The 21650-nt window shown below is 42.4% G+C and overlaps 1 protein-coding gene across 1 annotated transcript; it reads left to right on the top strand.

Moving 5' to 3' along the window:
• Window positions 1-4726: 4726 nt before the first annotated feature.
• Window positions 4727-20590, top strand: lrrc52 (leucine rich repeat containing 52). The gene is made up of 2 exons (XM_004557275.3): window positions 4727-6021; window positions 20250-20590. Exons 1-2 carry the CDS (start codon window positions 5373-5375, stop codon window positions 20588-20590), a joined length of 990 nt encoding a protein of 329 aa, XP_004557332.2. The 5' UTR covers window positions 4727-5372.
• Window positions 20591-21650: the final 1060 nt, after the last annotated feature.

Here is a 21650-nt window from a genome sequence, read left to right as displayed (position 1 = left end):
ATTTATATCCTTGGTAGGATTCATGTGACTTGGAATTGAGTTCCATAGATGAAGTTTAAAAAGCAGTAATCTTGACATTGCTGGTTTTAGTCTTTTCACTGAATTTTTAAACAATATATATGTGTATATATATATATATATATACACACACATATATATACACATATATACACACATACATATATATATATATATAGCTGGAGACATGCTTCCAGTTTAGGTGCCTAACCCTTCCATTACCACTGGGACCATTATAGACTAGAACATCTGCTCCAGCTGATCCTTCAGCCCCTGATTCTGGTACTAATGATGCATCTGGATAATGTAGTGAAAATATTACTGTTTTTGGAATAAACCAGGTGTTTGAATCCTGATCAGGGTGTGCATCTAGCAAGTATCCACAGTGCTACTCAAGTATACCTTGGAAAATAAGTAAACATACAGCTAACATCACCCAGTCAGCTTCTTAGAGCACGTGTTTACCCTGAGAACTCAAAGCACATTTTACTACAATCCTCATTCGTCCAAACATGCACAACAGGAACCTTTCTATACACACCTTGTCTGACATTCACACACACACACCTACACTATGATCTAGGATATTTTGACATGGAGACTGGAGAAGCAGAGGCGTGACCCACCAACCTCCTCTGCCTCCTGAGCCAGATGAGCCTACATGTTGGAGAACCTTGACCATAGTTATGAGCAGTGAGCTGTTTTTATGTGTTCACAATAATGGACAAAGATATCCTGTTTACAGTGGTACATGCTCATTTTTCACATGTCAAATTATCAGGTCAGCATATGTTTAAGTAACCCAGTCAGCCTTCTGAGTGCTCCATGCACACAGGTTCATTTGGTTTTTGGGTTTTTTTTTATTCTTGACTCTTTATGATGTCAAAGAGAGCCAATACTCATAGTATGACCAGACCTGCTACACATGTGTGGCTGTGAGCACCCTCAAACCTTTTTGTGAGAGACAGGCAGTAAAAGCTGTTTTAAAGCGAAGGAAGTGAAATAGATATTTTTTCTTGACAGGAGCTGCACCAAAGCAGCGTTAAATATAAATAAGGAACCCTTTGAACTGCAAAACACTCAAACATGTTAATGTAACACAGGATTATGTTAAGTACTCAAATGCTCCCTGGACAGCACTGCACATGAAAATATGATTTTGACCTTTTTCAGATTAGTCCTCTTTATGGCCAAGCTGAGCCATTACAGGCTGTAAATAAAATGTAATGTCCACATGTTCGGTCTCTTTATACTTAATCTTTTCTATCCATAGCATCCAGTATGGAGGCAGTCTGTGTGACTGATAGATGACTGTACTCTTGGCTCAGTTACATTAAAGTGATGGACTTGGACACAACCTGAAAATAAAGAGCCTTGGCCTTATAGCCTGAGGGATTGTGCAAATTGGGAGAAGAGTTACAACCATACTGAGCCACAAAAAGAGAAAGGGAGAGTGGAGTTATAGCTATATGCTCGTGAAAAGTGAGTATTTTCAGCTGTTACAAAAAGAAAAACAATTTGTCTTGTCATTATTTAGTCCAGCAATTTCTCCAAAGGAAAAACAAAAAGATGTGAAGTAGTGGATCTGAAGGGAAAGGTGAGTGACACCTTTAATGGTAGAGGTAGTCCTCTCCTCAGGTTGGGGATCAGACGGTCTGTCTGGCACTTGACAGCTGACACTGAACACACCCTTATTAAAAAATAAAGATACGCTCACACACTCCACACAGGTGCACTGTCACATCCATGCAGACGAGCATGACACAGAGCGCATGCCGCTCTCACGTGACCGTACGAGACAAGACATCGAATGCCGCGTAGCCTGGACACATGATGTTCCCTCAGCTCACGCACGCATGCAAGCACATGGATGTACACAAGCCCCTTTGGAAGCTGACACCATTTTGAGCAGTCAGGGAGGAAAGTCACATTAATGATTCTGATCACCAGGCTTTACCAAGGCGGTTAGCCGCGAACACGATCCAGCTGGGCCATTTAGATAGAAACCCACGACAGAGGGAGCAGACGGGCCGAGAGAAACCGACACTGATCAAATAGGCTCATTTTTCTCCAGGCCGCTCAGGGCTCGGTGGAGCTTTACTTCAATAATCATACATCAGACTGGAGATAGATAACCATGCTGGACCACAACAGCTCTGAAATGAAAAGATGTAGGTGTCAGAGCTGTAATATTTTACAGCTTGTTATCTGTGTGAACTCTTATTATGAAGCAGCGCCTGCTTGTCTCCTCTGGCCACATGTTACTCGACTGACTTTCCTTTCTTAGAAAAATATCATCTTAAGGGGCTGTGCAATTATCCAACCAACCTTTGATCATTTATTCGCCTTCAACCTACTCGTAGCAGTCCTGACTCCAGGTTGGAAACCAGTTGGGCATTTGTAAATATGCTTTTTTGGGCTATGTTTTTAGATTTCAAGCCTCCCCCCCCCCCCCCAACAGCAGTGAAATAAAGGTCACTTGTCTTAAATACTGTTTTAATAAAAGTAACAATCTTATTCTTGTTTTCCTATATTTGATTAAAAAAAAGATTTACACTACTAGAATAACTTGAAATTGGGTTTCTTGGAGAATAAACTTTTTAGGATGAATAACAGATTTATCAGACAGTAGTGTCAGGATGCCTGGGTCGTTGACCCAGGGTTTATCATTTCTAGTCTTTGGTTTCTTTGAGTTCTGTCTTATGGTTTATGTCTCTGTCTTCTCTAGTTGCTCTGTCTCCCCTTGTCGAGTTCGCGTCTCTGTGTATCCTTAGTTGCTTTATCCCCGTGTCCAGTCAGTGTCTGTCTGCCCTGGTCCCATGTCTCTGTTCCCTCTGTTGCAGTGCCTGCATGTGAGTCTGTGTCTTTAGTTCAGTCTATGTTATGTTTCCTGTTTTACTTTGAAAGTCCGTGTCTCATGTATATGCGTCTGGTTTTGCTTCCTTTGTCTCGTTAGGCCTGATTTGCCCCAGCTGTGTTTCCCTCCTGTTACCCATTCCCTGATTGCTCCCCCTGTGTATTTAAGCCCTGTGTTTCTCTGTGTCGTGGTCTACCCTCATTTATGCTGTGTGTTCTGCCTGCTCGCTCATGTAAGTTTAGTTGGATTTTTGTTACGTTTGCCAGCAATAAAAGCTGAGTTTTGAAATACACTTTTGCCTCCGAGCGTCTGCACTTTGGGTCCTCCTTACCACCACTCCTGCCTGCACACAGCCCTAACCTGACAAGTAGCTCTGAAGGCAGATGGAAAACAATGAGAGACCACAAACAAAGAAATAGTTACTGTGCTTGTAATTTTCTTTTCATTATTTTTAAATAAAAAGGATTAAATTTACTAATTTAAAGTTTTAAAGGTGTTGGTGTTTATGCTGATCTAACTGGCTCCTGAAAATTAATATTTACCCCTGACATTCTAATATGTTAAAGCTTCCAATGTTGTGTTGTTTTTTTTTTAAACCAAGATTAAGGTTCTTCATTGATTGCAATAAAAATGCCACCAGGGTGTTTGTAAATCAAAGAACTCTGACTCTCTTGATCTCTGGTTTCATGTTCATACCAGATTGGGTTAATTCCGTTTAAGATTGTTGAAAGTGGCATTTTATGCTCCTCACTTCATGTTTTCAGAAGAAACAAAAAATTTACGCTACATTTTAGACTCCTGACAGCAGTCACCTTTGACAAAACACAACCAGCTATTTCTTATATGCATGTTTAAGCTCCTGTTGTGGTTTAAATATGCTACTAGCTCAAATGAGGAAGTCCTGCCCTAAACCCTTAACCTTTGACCTGACATATGTTGGATAGCAATAGTGTTTTTGGGGTGAAACGGTCTTCCGTAAGAAAAATTTCAGGGCATTAGTATTGCTTCGTTTGAATTTGGATAGCTGACAAGATATTTGTACAAACTAAAATATAATTTGGGGTTGTTGTTTTTTTACTAGAAGCAAAGGGGATTTGTAGCTGAGCTGCAGCCAGTTTAAGTCCATACCTCTATGTGACCCCTTAACGAAGGAGCCTTTGACCTAATTTCTCTGACTTTTGAACTATTTCCATCTCTGACACCTGTCGCATAGCTTTGCATAACACCTTTGCTTCACTCATCTCCCATTTGAAAGTGAACTTTTGAATGACACTAATGGGATGTGACAGTCAACATCCTGTCAACTTACTTCCAACTGTAAGACAACAAAACGTGTGGCATGTGGATAAGGGAGTGTGTGACTGCCTGACCAAATTAAAATCTGACTATGCCAGAAAAAATTAATAACTACACGCGCGCACAATCCAATTTGAATGCATTATGTTGTCAACAAGCCGCTGGGGGAAAAGACAAGGGAGAAATTAGCCAGTGGACCACATGAGATAAGGCCTGTTAAATTTGTGCATGGCTAAGAGGCTGCTGCTTTCAGACAAGATTATGATTGAGTTGTTTTCATTATTATTATTATTATTTTATGCGCGCACACACAAAAACACAACGGCACGAGGACTTTGAGTTTCACCGGATGGTCGGACGGTTTGCTCTCTGGACGTCTGGTTTTCTAAAGAGGGCAACACCTGCTGACGTCACCACTACAAATTGCCCATAGCCAACACACACACACACACATACACACACACACCACAAACTGGACTTTTGTGTGTGCAGAGCTGCAGTATACGCGCTGATGGAGAGTCAGAAAGGGAGGGCGCACAGAGCGAGACAGCATCAGTACAGCGCGGCAGTGAGCCACGGTCACACAGGGCTGAGTGAGCGCAGTGGAAGGACGCACTTTCAGTTGCACTCCTGAGGGAAAAACACGACTTGCCTGCTGGACGGTGGCGCACATCACTCAGACAAACACAGTCAAGGACACATGTGAGCCGAGTGCGTCTCCACGGAGAACATTTCGCGGACTCTGCGTTCAGGATTCAGGGATTTGTTTTAATTTAATTTAATTTTTTTTTTGCGTAAGTCATGGTATTTGTTTGGAAACTAAATAAACAATGCTCTCCGATGGAGTCGACTAATTCGCAAAGATGAGACTCGGAGGGGGCGATCGACAACATTCAATGGTTCTTTGGTCTCTTCAGGTGGGACAAAGTCCGATAAGCTGCACAAGTCTCACCCACTGAGCCTGAGAAGCGGTCACCTTCTGAAATGATGTCTGGTGGCGACGTGCGTGGTGCGCCAGCGTGCGTGTGAGTGACTGACCGATAGCCTTTCTGAGAAAGAGAGAAAGAGCCTGGATATAAACAGGAGCCGGGATTTCAGGCAGAGACAGCCAGATACTCACACCCATGCAGGATGCCCGGAGAGCGCCGGAGAGTCCTGGTCCAGCTCAGCCCGAGTTCATGACGCTCTGGGCGGCCTCGTCATGCGTCTCTTGCCCGAGCCCAGTGCCCAGTCCCTCCGACTCCTCTTCCTCTTTATCTTCGTGATGGGGGTGGCCCCTTCACCGGCTCTCACTGCCGGTTGCCCTGACAGATGCGTGTGCGACGACCAGCTGGTGGTCCAGTGCGCTGGCCAGGATCTTACCCAGTTTCCCAATGACCTCCCCCTGGCCACCCGGCAGCTCATAATCTCGAACAACCGCATCGGTGACCTACCGGCGCTGCAGCTCAACTACCTTTCCGATCTGGTCTATCTGGATTGTAGCAACAACTCACTGACAGAAATCTCCGAATCCACTTTCGGGAACTTGAGGAAACTCGCTTATCTGGACTTGTCATTCAACAACCTGCTGCAGATTGAGGACCGGACTTTCGGGCCCCTAGCGTCTCTGGTGATGCTCCGGCTGACGGATAACCCGAGTCTGGGGGAGATCCACCCGGATGCCTTTGCAGAGAACATGGCTCTGCAGGTGCTCGATGTGAGCCGGAACAACCTGACGACCCTCAACATTAGCAGCCTGATCGCTCTGCCTGCTCTGAGGTCTCTGGGGCTCAGCGGCAACCCATGGAGATGCGACTGTGACACAGAGGACCTCTGCCTTTGGCTGCAGATAGAGGGATACAAGTTCCAAGGTGAGGTTGTATGTATACACAAACGGGCATTTATGATGGTTTTAAACACTTAAAAAATGATAATGTATTTTTTACTTTTATATGGAACATAGCACAACACATAAATTGGTCCATATATGCATGTTTATTTTTCAGTTGGCAACAGTCTTTTGTGAGGTGATCACTGTGCGTTTGGCTGCTCTTTCCTGGAAAAGAAACTACTCTTACTTTTAAGACCTAAAGGTTTCATCATTTGTGGATGGCTTAGCTCCTGATGATGGGCCACTTATTGCACTGTTGCTCTCCTTTTATTCTGATATGTATACACACATATTTCCAACCTCCCCCAGGTGTGCACAGATGCACAGTCAGATGCTCTTTCTCTTTCTGAAAAGCACACACTCACAGAGAGAGAGAGAGGCTCCAGAGCTAAGAGTTTGACCTCATAGTCAAAGTAATCTGAAGATTTTGTTCCCCTGCTGATCTCTGCAACACAGTCCCTCCAAACTGCCCTTCACGTCTCAGTAATACCTTGAGTTTACCCCAACAAATAAGCAGCCTCGTGTTGTTCTTACCTGGAAGGCATCAGCACCTCGGCTGTAAAATCCCTTAAACACAGAGGAAGAATGACCCACGAAGAATTTGTGGACTTGTGACTTTCTCAGAGAGGACAAGCTCAGGTGATCTTTGCTCACAAAGGTTAATTGAGCTTAACTGTAAGCAGGTGAATTGGGTTATCGCTCGGGACAATGGATTGCTGTCTTACAGCTGGTGTTCATCCCATCAATGTCACCGCTTTGTTTATCTCAGTCCTGAAGGCAGAGATAATGCTAAGAGGATGATTGTGTCCTTTTGTACCTTTTTTTACTAACCTCTCCTGCTTGCGCACACGTGCGCGCGCGCACACACACACACACACACACACACACACACACACACACACACACACACACACACACACACACACACACACACACACAGACAGACTTTAATGAACACACATGCAAACAAAGTGCCCACTTGGGTGTACTGGAGCTCACATTGTTGGGCCCCTCAGTCCAGATGGTTAATGATGATGCTCTAAAAAATTGGCCTCCTGTGCTCTTACTAAGGACAACACGTACATGTGTGAAGCGTGTGTGTTTGTCTGTGTGAGAGAGAGTGACTCACCCCACTTAGTGTGGAAGCTAGAGGTTAAGGGGGACCCTCAGGCCAGGACCCATAGGAAATTTAAGTATTAAGGGACACAGAGCTTTAGAGGAAGGCCACATAAAGACAACAAGTACCCAAAGTTGTTATCCACCTTTAGACATGCAGTTCCTAAGAAAATCAGAACACATTTTCTAACCCGAGAGCTTCTGAACTGTAAGTGACACAATCCAACACCCACAGCTGAGCCACTCTGCCTTAAAAACACTCACACCTGTAACAGTTAATAATTATGAAGTGACACTCATTCATCATCGCACCGCTCTATAAAAGTTAGAAACGTGATCAGTGGAGTTCAGACTTTGTTCATTGAGAAACACATATCGCACACCCTCCATCGCTCAGGCTGACAAATCAAGTATGAACGTGGCATTCATAAACAAACACGTAACCAGTTTAACGAAGTGAACGGGGTCAAGCGAGCACGTGTGTGTGTTAGAGCATGTAGTTGTGTTTCTGTGGTCGTGAATGCCTCCTGATCAGACTGCAGGGCTGTGAGTCTAAAGCACAGAGACTCCAGCTGTCGCTACCTCTCAGTGTGAATATGAATCAGGTGCATGCAAGTGTGTATGCTTGTGAGAGTTCATCTTCAGACAGACACAATAACTAATTCAGGATTGTTTTCAGTTTTGCTGCTGATGATGTTTAAGGTTATAATACCTGGATTCAAACCAAATTTAGTTTGGTTTGATTGTTTTTGTGTTTCTGTTACAGATTTTGTGCTTTTTGTCGTTGTTAGGTATTTACATGCCCGTCATTTTTAAGAAAGTCACCCAGTTTTTCTTTTTGTTTGTGCTGGTTATGTGTGACTGACAAAGGCTGACATGACTTGACTCTGGCAGCCATAATAAAAGAGAGACAACAAGAGAGAGAGCGACAGAGTGATTGAACGAAGAGACACAAAGACAGAGTGGATGCGTTTCTTTAGTAAAGTCACGAAAAAAGCAAAAAGACAAACCGTCAGGAAAGTCTCTGTCACAGAGAACGAGTCTGAGCTAGAGGTGCAAGCAGTCGGGTTTTATGGTTGATGTTGTAAATTTCTTCCTGGTCAAGAAAGACTTCGAAAAAAAATGTTAGATAAAATGATATTTTCAGAAAGGGAAGCTTAATGTAATTGTGAAACAGCTGCTGTTATTAAAAAGGGTCTAAAATTAACCAAGAGAAAAGAAGTAAAGATACTTTTAGTTAATCATGTATAATATTTAGACTCTATATTGAAGGAGTTCTGTCATAATGGCGCTAGGTGTGGGGTTTGGCGCTGGGGGTTTCAGTTACAAGAGAACTGGAAGGAAGAAGACCAACAGCACCACCTGCAGATTTGCACCCCAGGAAATACTAATTTAATAAACCTTAATTATTTTGCAAATTGGTAGTTAAAGCACACAGACTCATTAGTGGCAAGGCAGAAGTGTGACAGATTAATTTCAATAGCTTATTTGACAAATCAGTCGCAGTGAGACACATTTGGTGAGTCGCTGGTTGCAACCCTGAGTGAGCCTTTCTCAGTGTAGATTGTCTCCGCAAGTGGCCCCCAGCTAGTTGTATTAATTAGTTATTTTTGCCTGGAGTGGTACTTTAATATGTTTTTTAGCTTTGTGACTGTAGTTGGCTTCTTTTATAAATATTATAATAAAGTAATATTTTAACAAATTTTGTGGGTTTTTGTGTGGTTTTTAACTTGTTTTCTTTTGTTGGAGCACTTATTTTTGAGTTATCGACTTGTACAAATAAAGTATTGAAATTCATCTGTCACACCTTTGCCTTGCCCGTAACAAGTCTGTGTGCTTTGGTTACTAATTGTTGATATAATTTGGGATTATTAGATTAATGTTTACTGAGCTGAAAAAATCCCCTGGTGGCGTTGTTGGTCTTCTTTCCTGCAGTTGTTTTGTAACTGCCCCCTGCCACAATGACAGACTTATCACTTAACTCAGCAGTTTCCTCAGCTCTGTGAAGCATTTTAGCATCTTTCAGCTATTTTGTTTTACATTCACTGATCACTTTATTAGGTGCACCTTGCTATTACTGCGTTGGACCACCTTACGTTTGCAAATATGCCGTACTTCTTCATGGGATAGATTCAACGAGGTGCTGGAAGCATTCCTGGGAGATTTTGGTCCATTTTGATATGACAGTGTCACACAGTTACTGCAGATTTGTCATGATAGTTGCACATTAATGCTGTCAATCTCCCGTTCCACCACATCCCAAAAGTGCTCTGTTGGATTGACATCTGGAAACTGTGGAGGTCATTTGAATATAGTGCATTGCCATGTTCAACAATCCATTTTGAAATGATTTGAACTTTGTGACATGGTGCATTTTTCTGCAGGAATCAGCCATCAGAACATAGGCACACTGTGGCAATAAAGAGATGGAGAGCAATGACTAGTCAGCAGCAATACTCAGGTAGGCTGTGGCAATGAAAGGATGCTGAGTTGGTACTAAAGGGGGGGGGAAAGCGCGCCAAGAAGATTTCCCCAGCACTATTACACCACCAGCAGCCTGAACTGTTGAAACACGTCAAAACTAAGGCACGTGTTCATGTTTAGACTAAACTCTGACCCTACTGTCTGCAGGAGAAATTGAGTTATCAAACCAGGCATTTTCTAATTTTCTATTGCCCAATTTCGGTGAGTCGTGATGTCAATCATAGCCTCAGATTTCTGTTCTTAGATGATAGGCACGCCACCCAGTGTGGTCTTCTGCTGCTTCGAGGTCTGAAGTGCATTCCTCAGTTGTTGCAGGTGGTTATTTAAGATATTGTTCTCATGCTATAAACAGCAGTCTGTTCGTTCTCCTCTCGCTGGATATTTTCTCATTTTCAGGCCATTCTCTCGAAGCCCTAGAGATGGCTGTGTGGGGTAATGCCTGGAGATCAGTTTCAGTTCATTTTGCAGCAGTGAGTTGTAGAGAACCTGATATTTATAGAGCAAATGAATAAATCAGAGCTGAAAGGAAAAACAGTAAATGTCAGACTATCAGTAATCAGGTGGACAAGCGTGCAACTCCAATGTAAAAACAGCCAGTTGTTCACTAATATGTTAGCCACATTCATCTAACAAAGCCACTTCTGGCATGTGTAAGCTGCACCCAAGAGAAAAAAATAATAAATGCAGTTTTAGGGAGAAACATGATATTCATGGAGAGAAAAATAACCTCAGTTTGTTACTTTGTTGTGTCGTGCACATAAAACGCTGTAGTGCGGAGACATTTGTCAGTCATGGACATAACTTCTTACATTACAGGCAAACTTCTCAGCAATAATAATAACTCATTCACTTTGCTGCACTTCACAGTGTGTCGGGTGTTGATTTTCTGCTTTTGGGACATGTGCTGTCTAATGATGCTGATGTTCACACACCACGGTTTGCATGAAGTATTACATCCAGCAAAGAGGAAATGGGATTTTTTTCTGTTTATCTGTCAGTTTCACTAAAAGTGGAGTCTGGCTTAACATAGAAATTATTTAGATGTGGATACGGAAACTTTTTTACAGCTGCAAGACAGGGCAAGGTGCGAGAATATCCAAATCTTTGCAACCACGTATCAAACTGAAAAAACATAAAACAGAGCGATCACCTTGCTGCTCTGAAGAAGATATCAGAGAATAACCTGGATCCATGGACTTAATTCAGTTGAAGGTGTGCCGTCTCGGACTAGTCTTGTTTGTCATGGCAATAAATCAACAAGAAAAAAGTACGTTCAGGAAGATTTTTATATAACATTGTCTGTTTGGTCATGCGTTCCAACAACTCTGACTTACCTGTCATGCTCTGATCTCCATTCTCTATTATGAGTTGTCAGTACTCAGGGAATGTACTTTCCCTTGTCATAATAACATTTCAGCTTGTTAAATGCCTTGCTGTACTCACTGTAGGGTGATATTTGACAAGTGTCTCAGCTAAATACACAGACTTTGAGTGGCTTGTCCTGCCTTCGGGCTGGCAGAGCTTGTAGTGTTATGACTCCAGTGTTGGGGAAAGTATTTTCTGGCTGCTCATCAGTCCCCTGGATGGCTGGGAGCCCAGAGGCAAAGAGCCAAGGCAGGGGGGCCACGCATGGGGCAAGAGTTAAATATTTATAAAATGAAAAAGACAAACAGAGGTCAGCCAGTTTAAAGATGTCACAGTGAAAGAAAGACATTAGGTTTCTCAGAAATTGCACCTGATTTTGACTTTAATGAAAGCGAATCTTTAATTACTGAAGAAATTAGATGAGATGAGAAGAGAGAGAACAGCTGAAGTAACACAGGAAAAGAAGAGAGGACAAAATGAGAAAGGACAGAAAGGGATAATAAATCGGGCAAAGAGATTAAAATGAACTTTGGGTACAGCAAGGAGAAATAAAACAAAAAAACAAAAACACACAGACTATTGAGGACTTACCAATCATCTATGCCCCAGATCTGTCACTCAAACCCATTAAAACATTCATTATGACAAGGAGGCATCGATTCAATTTAATACAGGTAGATGATGCATTATTTATCAGCTGGAACCATTCCTCAGACCCATCTGGTGCAGAGAGGCATATCAAATTCAACTGGTCTCCTTCAATAGTGTAGCCTCTATGTATTTTTATGTCTCTGTGCATTTTACTGTGTGAGCTCGAACGCAGGATTGGTGTGATGCTTGTGTGGGTGTGTTTGTGATGTGATCACCTGAGGCACAGAAGGGAGATAGCACAGGTGTGTGAGTTCATGTGCATGACTGCGTTTACATGCTGCACGTATGTGCACGTGCGTGTGGCAAACCAAGCATGTAAGCCAAGAGAATGAAATTGGAAAAGAGAGCGGAGAGTGTGAAGATGACGGAGCAAAAAATAAAAAAAACTCAGGGAAATAGGAGGATGTAGAAGATGAGGGAAACGGGGCTGAAGAGGAGAACAAATGCAAACGTGCTAGAGCGGGAATGAAAAGTGGAAGGTGATAAAGAGGGGGGCAGTGACAAGAGATAGAGGAAAGAGAAGAGAGATGGAGCTGCTGCTATCTGACCTTCACTCTCTCTCTCTTTACTCATTCTCTGCCAAAGGAAGAAGGGATCATATGGAGAAATGATAGATAGGAGGATGGTGGTAATCTGACTAATGCCATATTTGAGAAGAGTGTGAAGGCGTGTGTTATTCAGCCCTAGTGGATGTGATGGAGAAAAGGTCAACTATTCTTAGTCTTCTTTGCCTTCCCCAGTATGATGCATTTAGCTGGCTAAACGGTGAGATATCCGAGCTTCGCCGTGAGGGGAGGGCCCCCAGAATGTCTTATGCTGGATTTTGTAGGCTTGTAATGAGCATGACTGGGAAAATTTGGAGATTTAAATATGTCTAGGCATTTTAGGTAAAGCAGTAAAAATCAAGTCTCCGTTTTCTAAATGGAAATTATAATGTATGCATCGTTCCTTATGTCTTATCTCGTGTAACTGTTATTTAAAGTACAGCAGAGTCTAAAGTCTTGATCCACCCCTCGTTTTTAAATATTTTCCTTTCAATGAGCCAGACTATCTCAAGCAATAGATCTCCAGGCTTTTTGAAGGGTTTTTCTTTCAAAATTGACTGACCAATTTCAGAAGAATGTTTTTTCTTTCCTTTTGCAACTTAACATCAACCTATGAATCATTCAACAATAAAAATGGGCCTACCTCATGAGCCAGTGTTGTGTCTACACAGTAGCAAATAACCTGTATTGAATTGTATCTGTAGGGACTTTATTATTTGCAGCCTGTTGCAAAAATACATTATTTGTTCCTTTTAAAAATACCAAAGAAAACACAAGCATACATTTATATTTTTCCACCAACAAGGTGATCCCGATAGAGCTATGTGAAAGGACCCAGAACGACTCAGATATGGCTGCTCTCAAAACTTTTATTTATTGTGCACTTTATTGTGTCTCTCTGTCACCTCGAACTCTGCTGCTGTCAGCTGCTTCAATCGCCTGCCTCCTTCCTCCGATCCTGCCGGCTACTGAAATAGGGAAGTCATCCACCACAGCTCCATCTTTATGGAGGTGCTTTCCAATACAGAACAAGCCAACTTTAGTAATTTCCATAGACTGTGAATGAAAGGTGGACATAGCCATACAGTGTGTGCAAAGCCCTTTTTCTGAACCCTTGATGTGACCCTTTTGATACCAGATATCTACAGCGCAGTATGGATCTTTAACATGCTTCTTGTCAGTACTGGGGCCCGTGATTTACAAAATTAACATAATTTTATATTCAGAAAGACTTAAAGTTAGTGAGTGGTGCCATAAAATCACTGAAGCAGTGGGGTGGTTTTCTCTTAGACTTCTATACAATGTGATTTAACAGATGTCTACTCTACTAATCATTAGAAAGAATTCAGGTTTTACGCCAAGATGGCGTTACTTTACAGAACCTATGCACACTCTATGATGTTGCCTCTGAGTACAAATCTGAGACATCAAAACAACACTGGTGAATTGCAGTGATGGTTCTGGAACAATTTTATTATCATAATATACAAATAACACAACAAATAACACAGTGATATCTGATAGTAAATCTGCAGGTTTTGCAGTATGGTCTAATTTTCACAAATCCCTGAATGAATGATAGTATGTATTAAGGACATTATTGTCCACTGTAATCTTATTGATTCATAAATAATTCTTCAAATTCTGTTCTTAGTACTCTTCCTCCACCTGGAGGTCAGAGGTCATAAAGGCAACAGAGAAGAATGGGTTGTCAGAGACGTATCATCAGGGTAGCTGATTAAAGGCTTCAGTCAAGGTGTCTGGTTGAATAGTGGCCTCCACTAAGCGTGTAAACACACAGAAATATGTAAAACAGACTTAAGTTAATTCTCTGTGATTGAAGGTATTAGAGGCTGCTCGTATCTACGGCTTCCACATGTACAGGACCAAAACTGTACTAATTACCATGTGCACTGGCGTAATTAATCTGTTTATAAATAGCTCCGCTCCTGTTTCACAGGATAGCATCTCTGCCCCTGCAGGGTAATAGCTCAGAGATCTGATCATACATGTGTGTAATGTGAACATACTGTAAATGCACACATGAGCTTAAAATGCAGACCTGCATCTTAAGGTCCTTTAAACTACAGGCCTCTCTTGTTTTGTGTGCATTCACAAAAAAGAAAAAGAAAAAAAAAAGCAGTTGTTATTCCGCTGCTCGTTGCCGTCTTATGCGAGTGAGCATCAGAGACTAGTGAACAAGTTAGAGTGAAGTCAACGAGTCAACAGCATTTTTCAGCAGCATCTCATCCCCACATTAGCAACACCTCCGGGGAAGCAATGAGCCCGCTTTCCTGTCAACACCGAGCCTGGAATCTACCCAGCTGATGATTAGACACTGAGACTGTATCACCCAGGCTCAGTGACTGACACTCACAAACACTCATGACCTCTGATTACAGATGCATATGCACACACATACACTGCTTATAGTCACTGGATTGCTATATTGTGCACTCTTTCAAATAAAACAGGAAGTCTTAGTTCCCATTCACAATTCCTGGAAAGTTCTGCTTGATCTGAGCTTTTAGAGAGGTGCTTACTCGTGTCTTGGGCTTGTGTGCCTTTATATCCGCTTGTCTATTTTAAAAAGTAAGGTGTTACATGATTGACTGCTTATGTTTATTTCCTCCTGTGATATTTTTATCCTTATAAGCACTGGCCAGGTGTCAGTGAGCTGCAGGGATTTGTGTCCGGTCATTAGCACACTGACATAACATGGTGACATTATGGCATGCACAGCAGACATAATTGGGTAAAAGGTACAAAAAAACAGGCAGGTGTACACCATGCAGGAAACCAAGAACCAGACAGCAATAACATTTTACCGACTGCATATTGCAGAATCTAAGTGTAGGGCAATATGAAACCACCTGGTTCAGGCCACACTACGTCATAATGAGTGTGTATGCCTTGCCCTGCAGCTTGTTTAAGGTGTGTTTGAAAAATGGGGAAACTGCAGTGCAGTGAGCATGCAAACTGTCAATTTTTCGAGGCTGCAGTAACTGTCCTGAAACTGCTGGAATTAGACTGCACTCAAACTACTCTGCAGGAACAAATAGCGCAGGCACACATCTCTTTATCTTTGTGCTCCACACTCGCTCTCTGCTCTCTCCGAGCCTTTCTCATGCACATCCACACAGTCCTTAACCTGAAAATACCCCTGGTTTAGCTCTCGGGGTATTTGTTTCATTTTGCAGAATTGTATAAGTGCTGCACCTACTGAGAAGTTTTAATGAGACAATGAGCAGGTTAACTGCACAGGCAAATGGAAAGAAGAGCAAATGTTAGCACAAGTTTGCAAGTAACACCCTTTTATACACATTTAAGTTTTCAAAAAGGTGTGCTTAAAATGAATTAGCACCTGTACTGAATGGGTACTATAACTGGACATTTAATGAAACAGTCTTCAGATTAGATATTAACCGGAGAGAATGGCTACAATGCCTAAAATGCTGGACTTTAAACAAGAAAATAACAGTTTTAACTACATTCACCAAAAGTACCAGTGCATATCTTATTAAAGACAAAATTCAGTGAAAAATAGCGACTGTGAAAAACAGGGACAACTACTGAAAATGTCAAGGGCATGCTGCCAGAGTGATGGCTGAGTGATGGGATGAGTGAGAAAACAGTGAGTGACAAGGAAACAGACGGTGAAGAGAGACTGAACACAGAGTGAATCATCCAGGCTGCCACCTTTTCCTGTATTCTGCAGTAATACTCACATTATTTTCTCTTATCTGGGATTGGAAGCGGCAGTGAATTATCTCCAAAGCGTAGCCACAAGTGTGCAGGATAAATGTATTTGTGGGCGGGAATTCAGACGTCTTCCTGTTGAACGACACAGAACCAACTGGTAAATGGCCTGTATTTGTATAGTGCTTTACTGGTCCCTAAGGACCTCAAAGCGCTTTACACAACCAGTCATCCACCCATTCACACATTGGTGATGGCAAGCTACATTGTAGCCACAGCCACCCTGGGGCGCACCGACAGAGGCCTTCTCCTGTAATCCGTTCCTATTACCCGTTGTATTCTAAAAGTTATTTCCTTATTACTCCCTTCCCTCCACCTGTGGCTTATCCTTTTTCTCTCCTCGTCTGTGTTTAGCCATTACTCGATCTTATCGTGTTCATCTCCTGCATGCCTCTCATCCATTTGGGGATCCTCTGCATTTTTATTTATCTCATTGTTTACTTATTTGACTCACTGCTCGACTTTGGTAAATCCTGCTCAACTCTGCAGTGCTTTTTGTGGTCATGTTCTTCCAAAATTTGCATTAAATTTACACCTTTCTTGTTTAACATCAGGCTTTGTGTGTGCTTTTGACAGAAGCCCTTACACATGACACCTGCCCAGCTCACACCATGTTACAGTCTAAAACTCTTAACTCTTTAGATTAAATACAACAGGCTACATACACTCGCTGGTCACTTTACACCCATGATGCACATCTCCTATTAGTCTATTGGATTGATATCTGATTATTGTGGGCTAATTTTCATGTTCAGAAACCAGTTTGAGATGATTGAACTTTGTGACATGGAGGGTTTTTCTGCTGGAAGAAGCCACTGGTGCGGTCATAAATAGATCAGGAGTCTCTTTAATTATTTGACAGATTCATTATAATCTGGGTGTTACAAGGGCATACAGCCAGTTTGTGGGAGTCAAAATTCTGGCTAGGTCATAGGGGCATGCTCAATCGGCATACTGCCTTTCATCACACTTTAGAGAAGCACAGGCAGCAGTACCATGCAGCCAAGAACTGTGACCAGAGTTTGAATTGTTACAAGACACATGAAATGTTGACGGAAGAAGAACAAACGAGACCCCAATACCCCGAGGGACCTGTTTGCTGTTGTGAGTCTGCACAGCCTCTGATTGCACCTCACTGTTCCAGCATCCGGTTACGAATGTTACATTGCAAGAGAGAAAAGAAAACACCTCACTGCATATACGCAGGAAAACAAATCCTCACACCAGCCTCGAGGCAACATTGGCAAGGTAATGAGACAGAGCAGACCAGCTAGCTGTGCCAGAAACAGTGGAAGACGATGACAGAGGGACAGCCACGAACAGTGAAGACACATAAGGAAGTTTAGTGCAGTTTTCCAACATATGAAGACCTTTCAACATAAATAAGGTAACATGGATAAAAGATTAGTGACAAGCAGATTAAAATAATAAAATAAAAACAGAACTGACCTTCCATACTTCCTCCACAGATTATTTTGTCCTGAGCTGTCCTCAGGCTCCTGCTGCAGCCCTTCCAACGATACTAAGAGGCAGAATTTCTCAAGCATGTCTTGGGTCTTCTCCCAGTTAGAAATGCCTGAAAAACCTTACTTAGTAGATATCGGGATCCCAAAGGGTAGTCAGACCTTTATCCATGGAGCTCGGCTGGATGCAGCCCAAACAAGTGGGTCCATCGCCTGTAGATGTGCCATTGTGGCCTGCTGCATTGTGGCTTGGGCAGCAGTTAAAGGAGGCAGCAATGGTGATCTTATCCCTTGGGTTCACAGACAGCCTATTTAAGGCCTATATAGATTTTGTATTGTAATAGTGAATTACTGAATGACATCAAAAATCCTTTGCAACAAACAAAGGCCATGATTCATTTCAATCAGGTGTCGCCTTTAGTGTCTTAGTGGAGAACAATCCTCGAAGAGCCAGTAAAGTCTTGTTTGGGTGGGTTTAAAGAGCCCTGTCCCTGCTTTCTCCAGGACTTTCTGATAACTAATTTCCACAAAGGAGAAATATAAAAGAATTTCTTCATTACATTCAGGAATGCGCCTGTTTTACTTTCACATTTCCAGCAGTAAATTTCATCCGTCGGTCCAATTTTGGCCTATTAACTTACAGACACTCTAAGGTTAATGCCATTTACAAAACTACCAGTGCGGTAAAATACAAACAGCATAATTTCTGTGTCTAATAATAAAGTATATAATCTTGCCCTTTGTGTTGCCCACTGAACACTCGGCATTAACCACTGTATTTGTCCCCTCTCAGTATTCTCTCCCAGCTTTTTAAATCAGGTCTCTTTTTCATGCCGATCACTTCTACGATTACTTCTAAAAGGGAAGCGAGCAGAGACAAGAGAGGGGCGATGTAAAATCTCTGTGCGTCTATTTTCTGATTGACTGTCAAAGATGGATAAAGAAAAAAGGTGTTACATGCAGAATATGTTCCAGTTTATCCTCAGTTGTTTATTTGCCACTGAAAAATTGTGCACCTCTGACAACTAATCCTGTTTTATGGTGTTAAATACTAACTCAGTGACCTCATACTCTCAGCACTCACATGGACAGCTGTTAAAAAGAAAAAACATCAAAGCTATTTGGTTACAGAAGAATACCAATCCATCACTTGACACATGCAGCAGACTTGACACAACATCAGCTCAACTCTTCTTCTCAAGAGTGGGAGAAAGCCCCCGGGGAGGTGATAAGCAACGCTGTATTGATCAAAAACATAAAACCACTGCAGATATATGTGTTGTGAAAGTTCTCCCGAGCAGGTTTGGGAAACCTTTTTCAAAACACCAAGTTTGCTTTGTTTGATTCCACTTTTCTTACCACCAGTATAATGTGTCTCGTGGTTATCTTGGGCAGAATAAAACACTTTAGGTTTGAGGTTCATTTGGGCGTCCTTCTAGTTCTTACTTCAAACTGCTGCTTCTGCAAATCCCTGGCAAGTAGTCTGAGATGTATAGATCATATCCAGTCATTCTGTTCCCATTGCTCATTTCCATGTCCAGACCTTTGGCTTCATTGGTAGATGACTGCAGTTTAATTAACACTGTTAACAGCAATAATCCATCAGAGGAATGGAGCGCCAGAGACTTCGCTCATATTCTATGTTCTGTCTATCTTGTGATTCCTATTTAGTGTGTGCATACACTCTTTCTCTGTGCATTTGTTTGCATTTTTCTTCCTCCGTCCCTGTTTTGTGCCGTTATCTTTCTCTCGGTTTTTAAAAGTGCTCATCTCGATTTGTCCGTCTATCTCTTTTTCGGTCTCTCATCTCTCTCGTTTTCCCCCAGCTTGGAATAAAGAAAAAGAAAAAGCAAAACAAACACACAAGCTCGTTCCCTTTATGTAGACAAATGCAATCAAGCATGCAGGGAGGGTGGGAATGAAGAAGCATGGGAATTAGCCGTGCTTCTAAAGTAAGATGAACTGATAGGAAACAGCGCATACTGTTCTTGTTTCTGATTACACTACTAGATGCATGCAGAGCGAGTCCCTCTACCCTCCATCCTCTCTCTTGTTAGCGCTGTGTTCATATTAATTGATATACACGAGGGTACTGTATATGCTAATGCAAATTCACTGTAGCAGAATGAACTGATTCAAGGAGGCTAGGACAAGCACGGACAAAGAGATTGGGACCTATCTGGCTTCAGTAGTTGACCCTAACCTTTGACCTCTCTTTTGTTAAATCTCAAACCCCATAAATAAGTCATTTACTGTTTTAAAAGTGTCAGTGTTTCTGCTTTACTGTGTGGATGACAGTTACTCCGGCTGATTATCATTTTCCCATTACGAGCAGCAGATGATTTGTCAGAGAAAACACTCCTTATCTTCTCACCAGTGCATAGTGATTTGCTGGTGTATAATGATGTACACGAGCGTAGGGGAGCGTTTATGTGCCCCAGGCTTGCAGTCAAGTCACCTTTCCTTGCATACATGTGCATGAGTATGTGTGCAGCGTAATAATGATCCCGTGCCCTAGACACCAAAGACCCCCATTACTCAGAGGAAATCTGTTGTGTCTCTCGGGATCCTTTATCACAAAGGTTATCAGTGCATTTTTAAAAGCTGTTTGTTTGGATCCTGGCGTTTGATGTTTGCATACCTTTTTCTCCTGAGTAATTACATTTTTTCCCCTTTTCTCTCCCGATACTCTGCCCTTCATCCTCAACCACACACTGATTATTCTCTGCCACTGCTCTCTTTTATGATATGTCTTTCCTCATTAATCTCCTCTCTCATTACTCCTCCACTCTCTTTTTTCTTTTTCTTTCTCTCCTCACCTCCAGATGAGGGCCAGACAGTTTGCCACAACCCTCCGGAGCTGGCTGGCCAGCGGTTGGCGGAGGTCGGCATGCAGTTGCGGGCAGATTGCCACCAAGGCCTGGGCTACTGGGACTACCTCTTCTTCATCGCCATCGGCTTTGTCATCTTCTCGGCCGGTACGGTGTCGGCTTGGGTGATGGGCGTGCTAATGGTGCTGTACGAACGCTACAGCAAGCGAAAGAGCGAGGAACTGGACAGCGATGACGAGGACGAAAGGGGAGGGATGGGTGGAGGTGGGGGAGGTGGAGGGGGAGGTGGGAACCAGGGGAATGGTGATCTGAGCAAGCCTGGCATGCAAGTGTGACAGACTGATGTGAAACAACATTGGAAGAGGAAGAAAGAAAAGACAGAGAGGAGCAACTTGAAGTGATGAGAGGAGTCTGAGACCAAAGGCTCTGCTATGAACTAAGATCTGCCTGTCTCTCTTTGTTACAGATTTAGATATTGCAATATGCTCCTTAACATATAAGAAAGTGAGTGTGTATGCGTGCGTGTCTGCGCGCGCGTGTGTGAGTGTGTGTCTGCGAGAGAGAAAGAGAGACAGACAGAGACAGCAATAAGGATGACTATGCCTTCACTTCAGGAGAAACAGAATGACCTCTGAGATTATTGAGAGCAATAACCCCCCCACCACCACCACCACACACACACACACACACACACACACACACACACACTTTGCACAGATAGTCTACGGAGCTGCTGGTTTCTCTGAGTGGGTGGATGTACCTTTATACTATATGTAAAGTACTCTTCAGTAACACCCAGTAAAACAAGACACGTGAGTGACGCATTCAAACACACACACACACACACACACACACACACACACACACACACACACACACACACACACACACACACACACACACACACACACACACACAGTATAATCATACAAAATACATAAGAAGGTACTGGGAGTCACAACGAGAGCTTTGCCTTATCTCCAAAGTTAAAGGGGGATCTAGTTTCGTATTTAAATGTGATTTTCCTGAAAGCCTTAAGGCAACTCACTTGAAATATTCTACAGTCACCGCTGTTTCCTATAGACAGAATATGTCCACAGAGAACAAACACATTTTGGGTCATAACAGATCGAACAATGTCAGAGACTGTCAAAATAATGTGAATGTACAAAAAAAGAACAAAGAGGTGGTCCAACTAAGCTTGCCGTGTTACTCTTAACATTAAAAGGCACCCTGTGGAGCTCTCTAAGTGGTAAATGGTGCTATGGAGCAACATTTTCTTTGGGGCGTTTTGTCAGTTTTGCTGTACTGACTGACAGGTTTCTAGTTATCAATGCATGCCGATGTCTTAAGTCGGCAGGTATTTATATAAGTATTTATATAAGCCTAGAGGAT

This window comes from Maylandia zebra, linkage group LG23, assembly GCF_041146795.1.
Source record: "Maylandia zebra isolate NMK-2024a linkage group LG23, Mzebra_GT3a, whole genome shotgun sequence".
NCBI classification, from domain to species: Eukaryota; Metazoa; Chordata; class Actinopteri; order Cichliformes; family Cichlidae; genus Maylandia; species Maylandia zebra.
The sequence above is the reverse complement of the archived record's forward strand: the minus strand, read 5'-3'. Positions and strand labels throughout refer to the sequence as shown.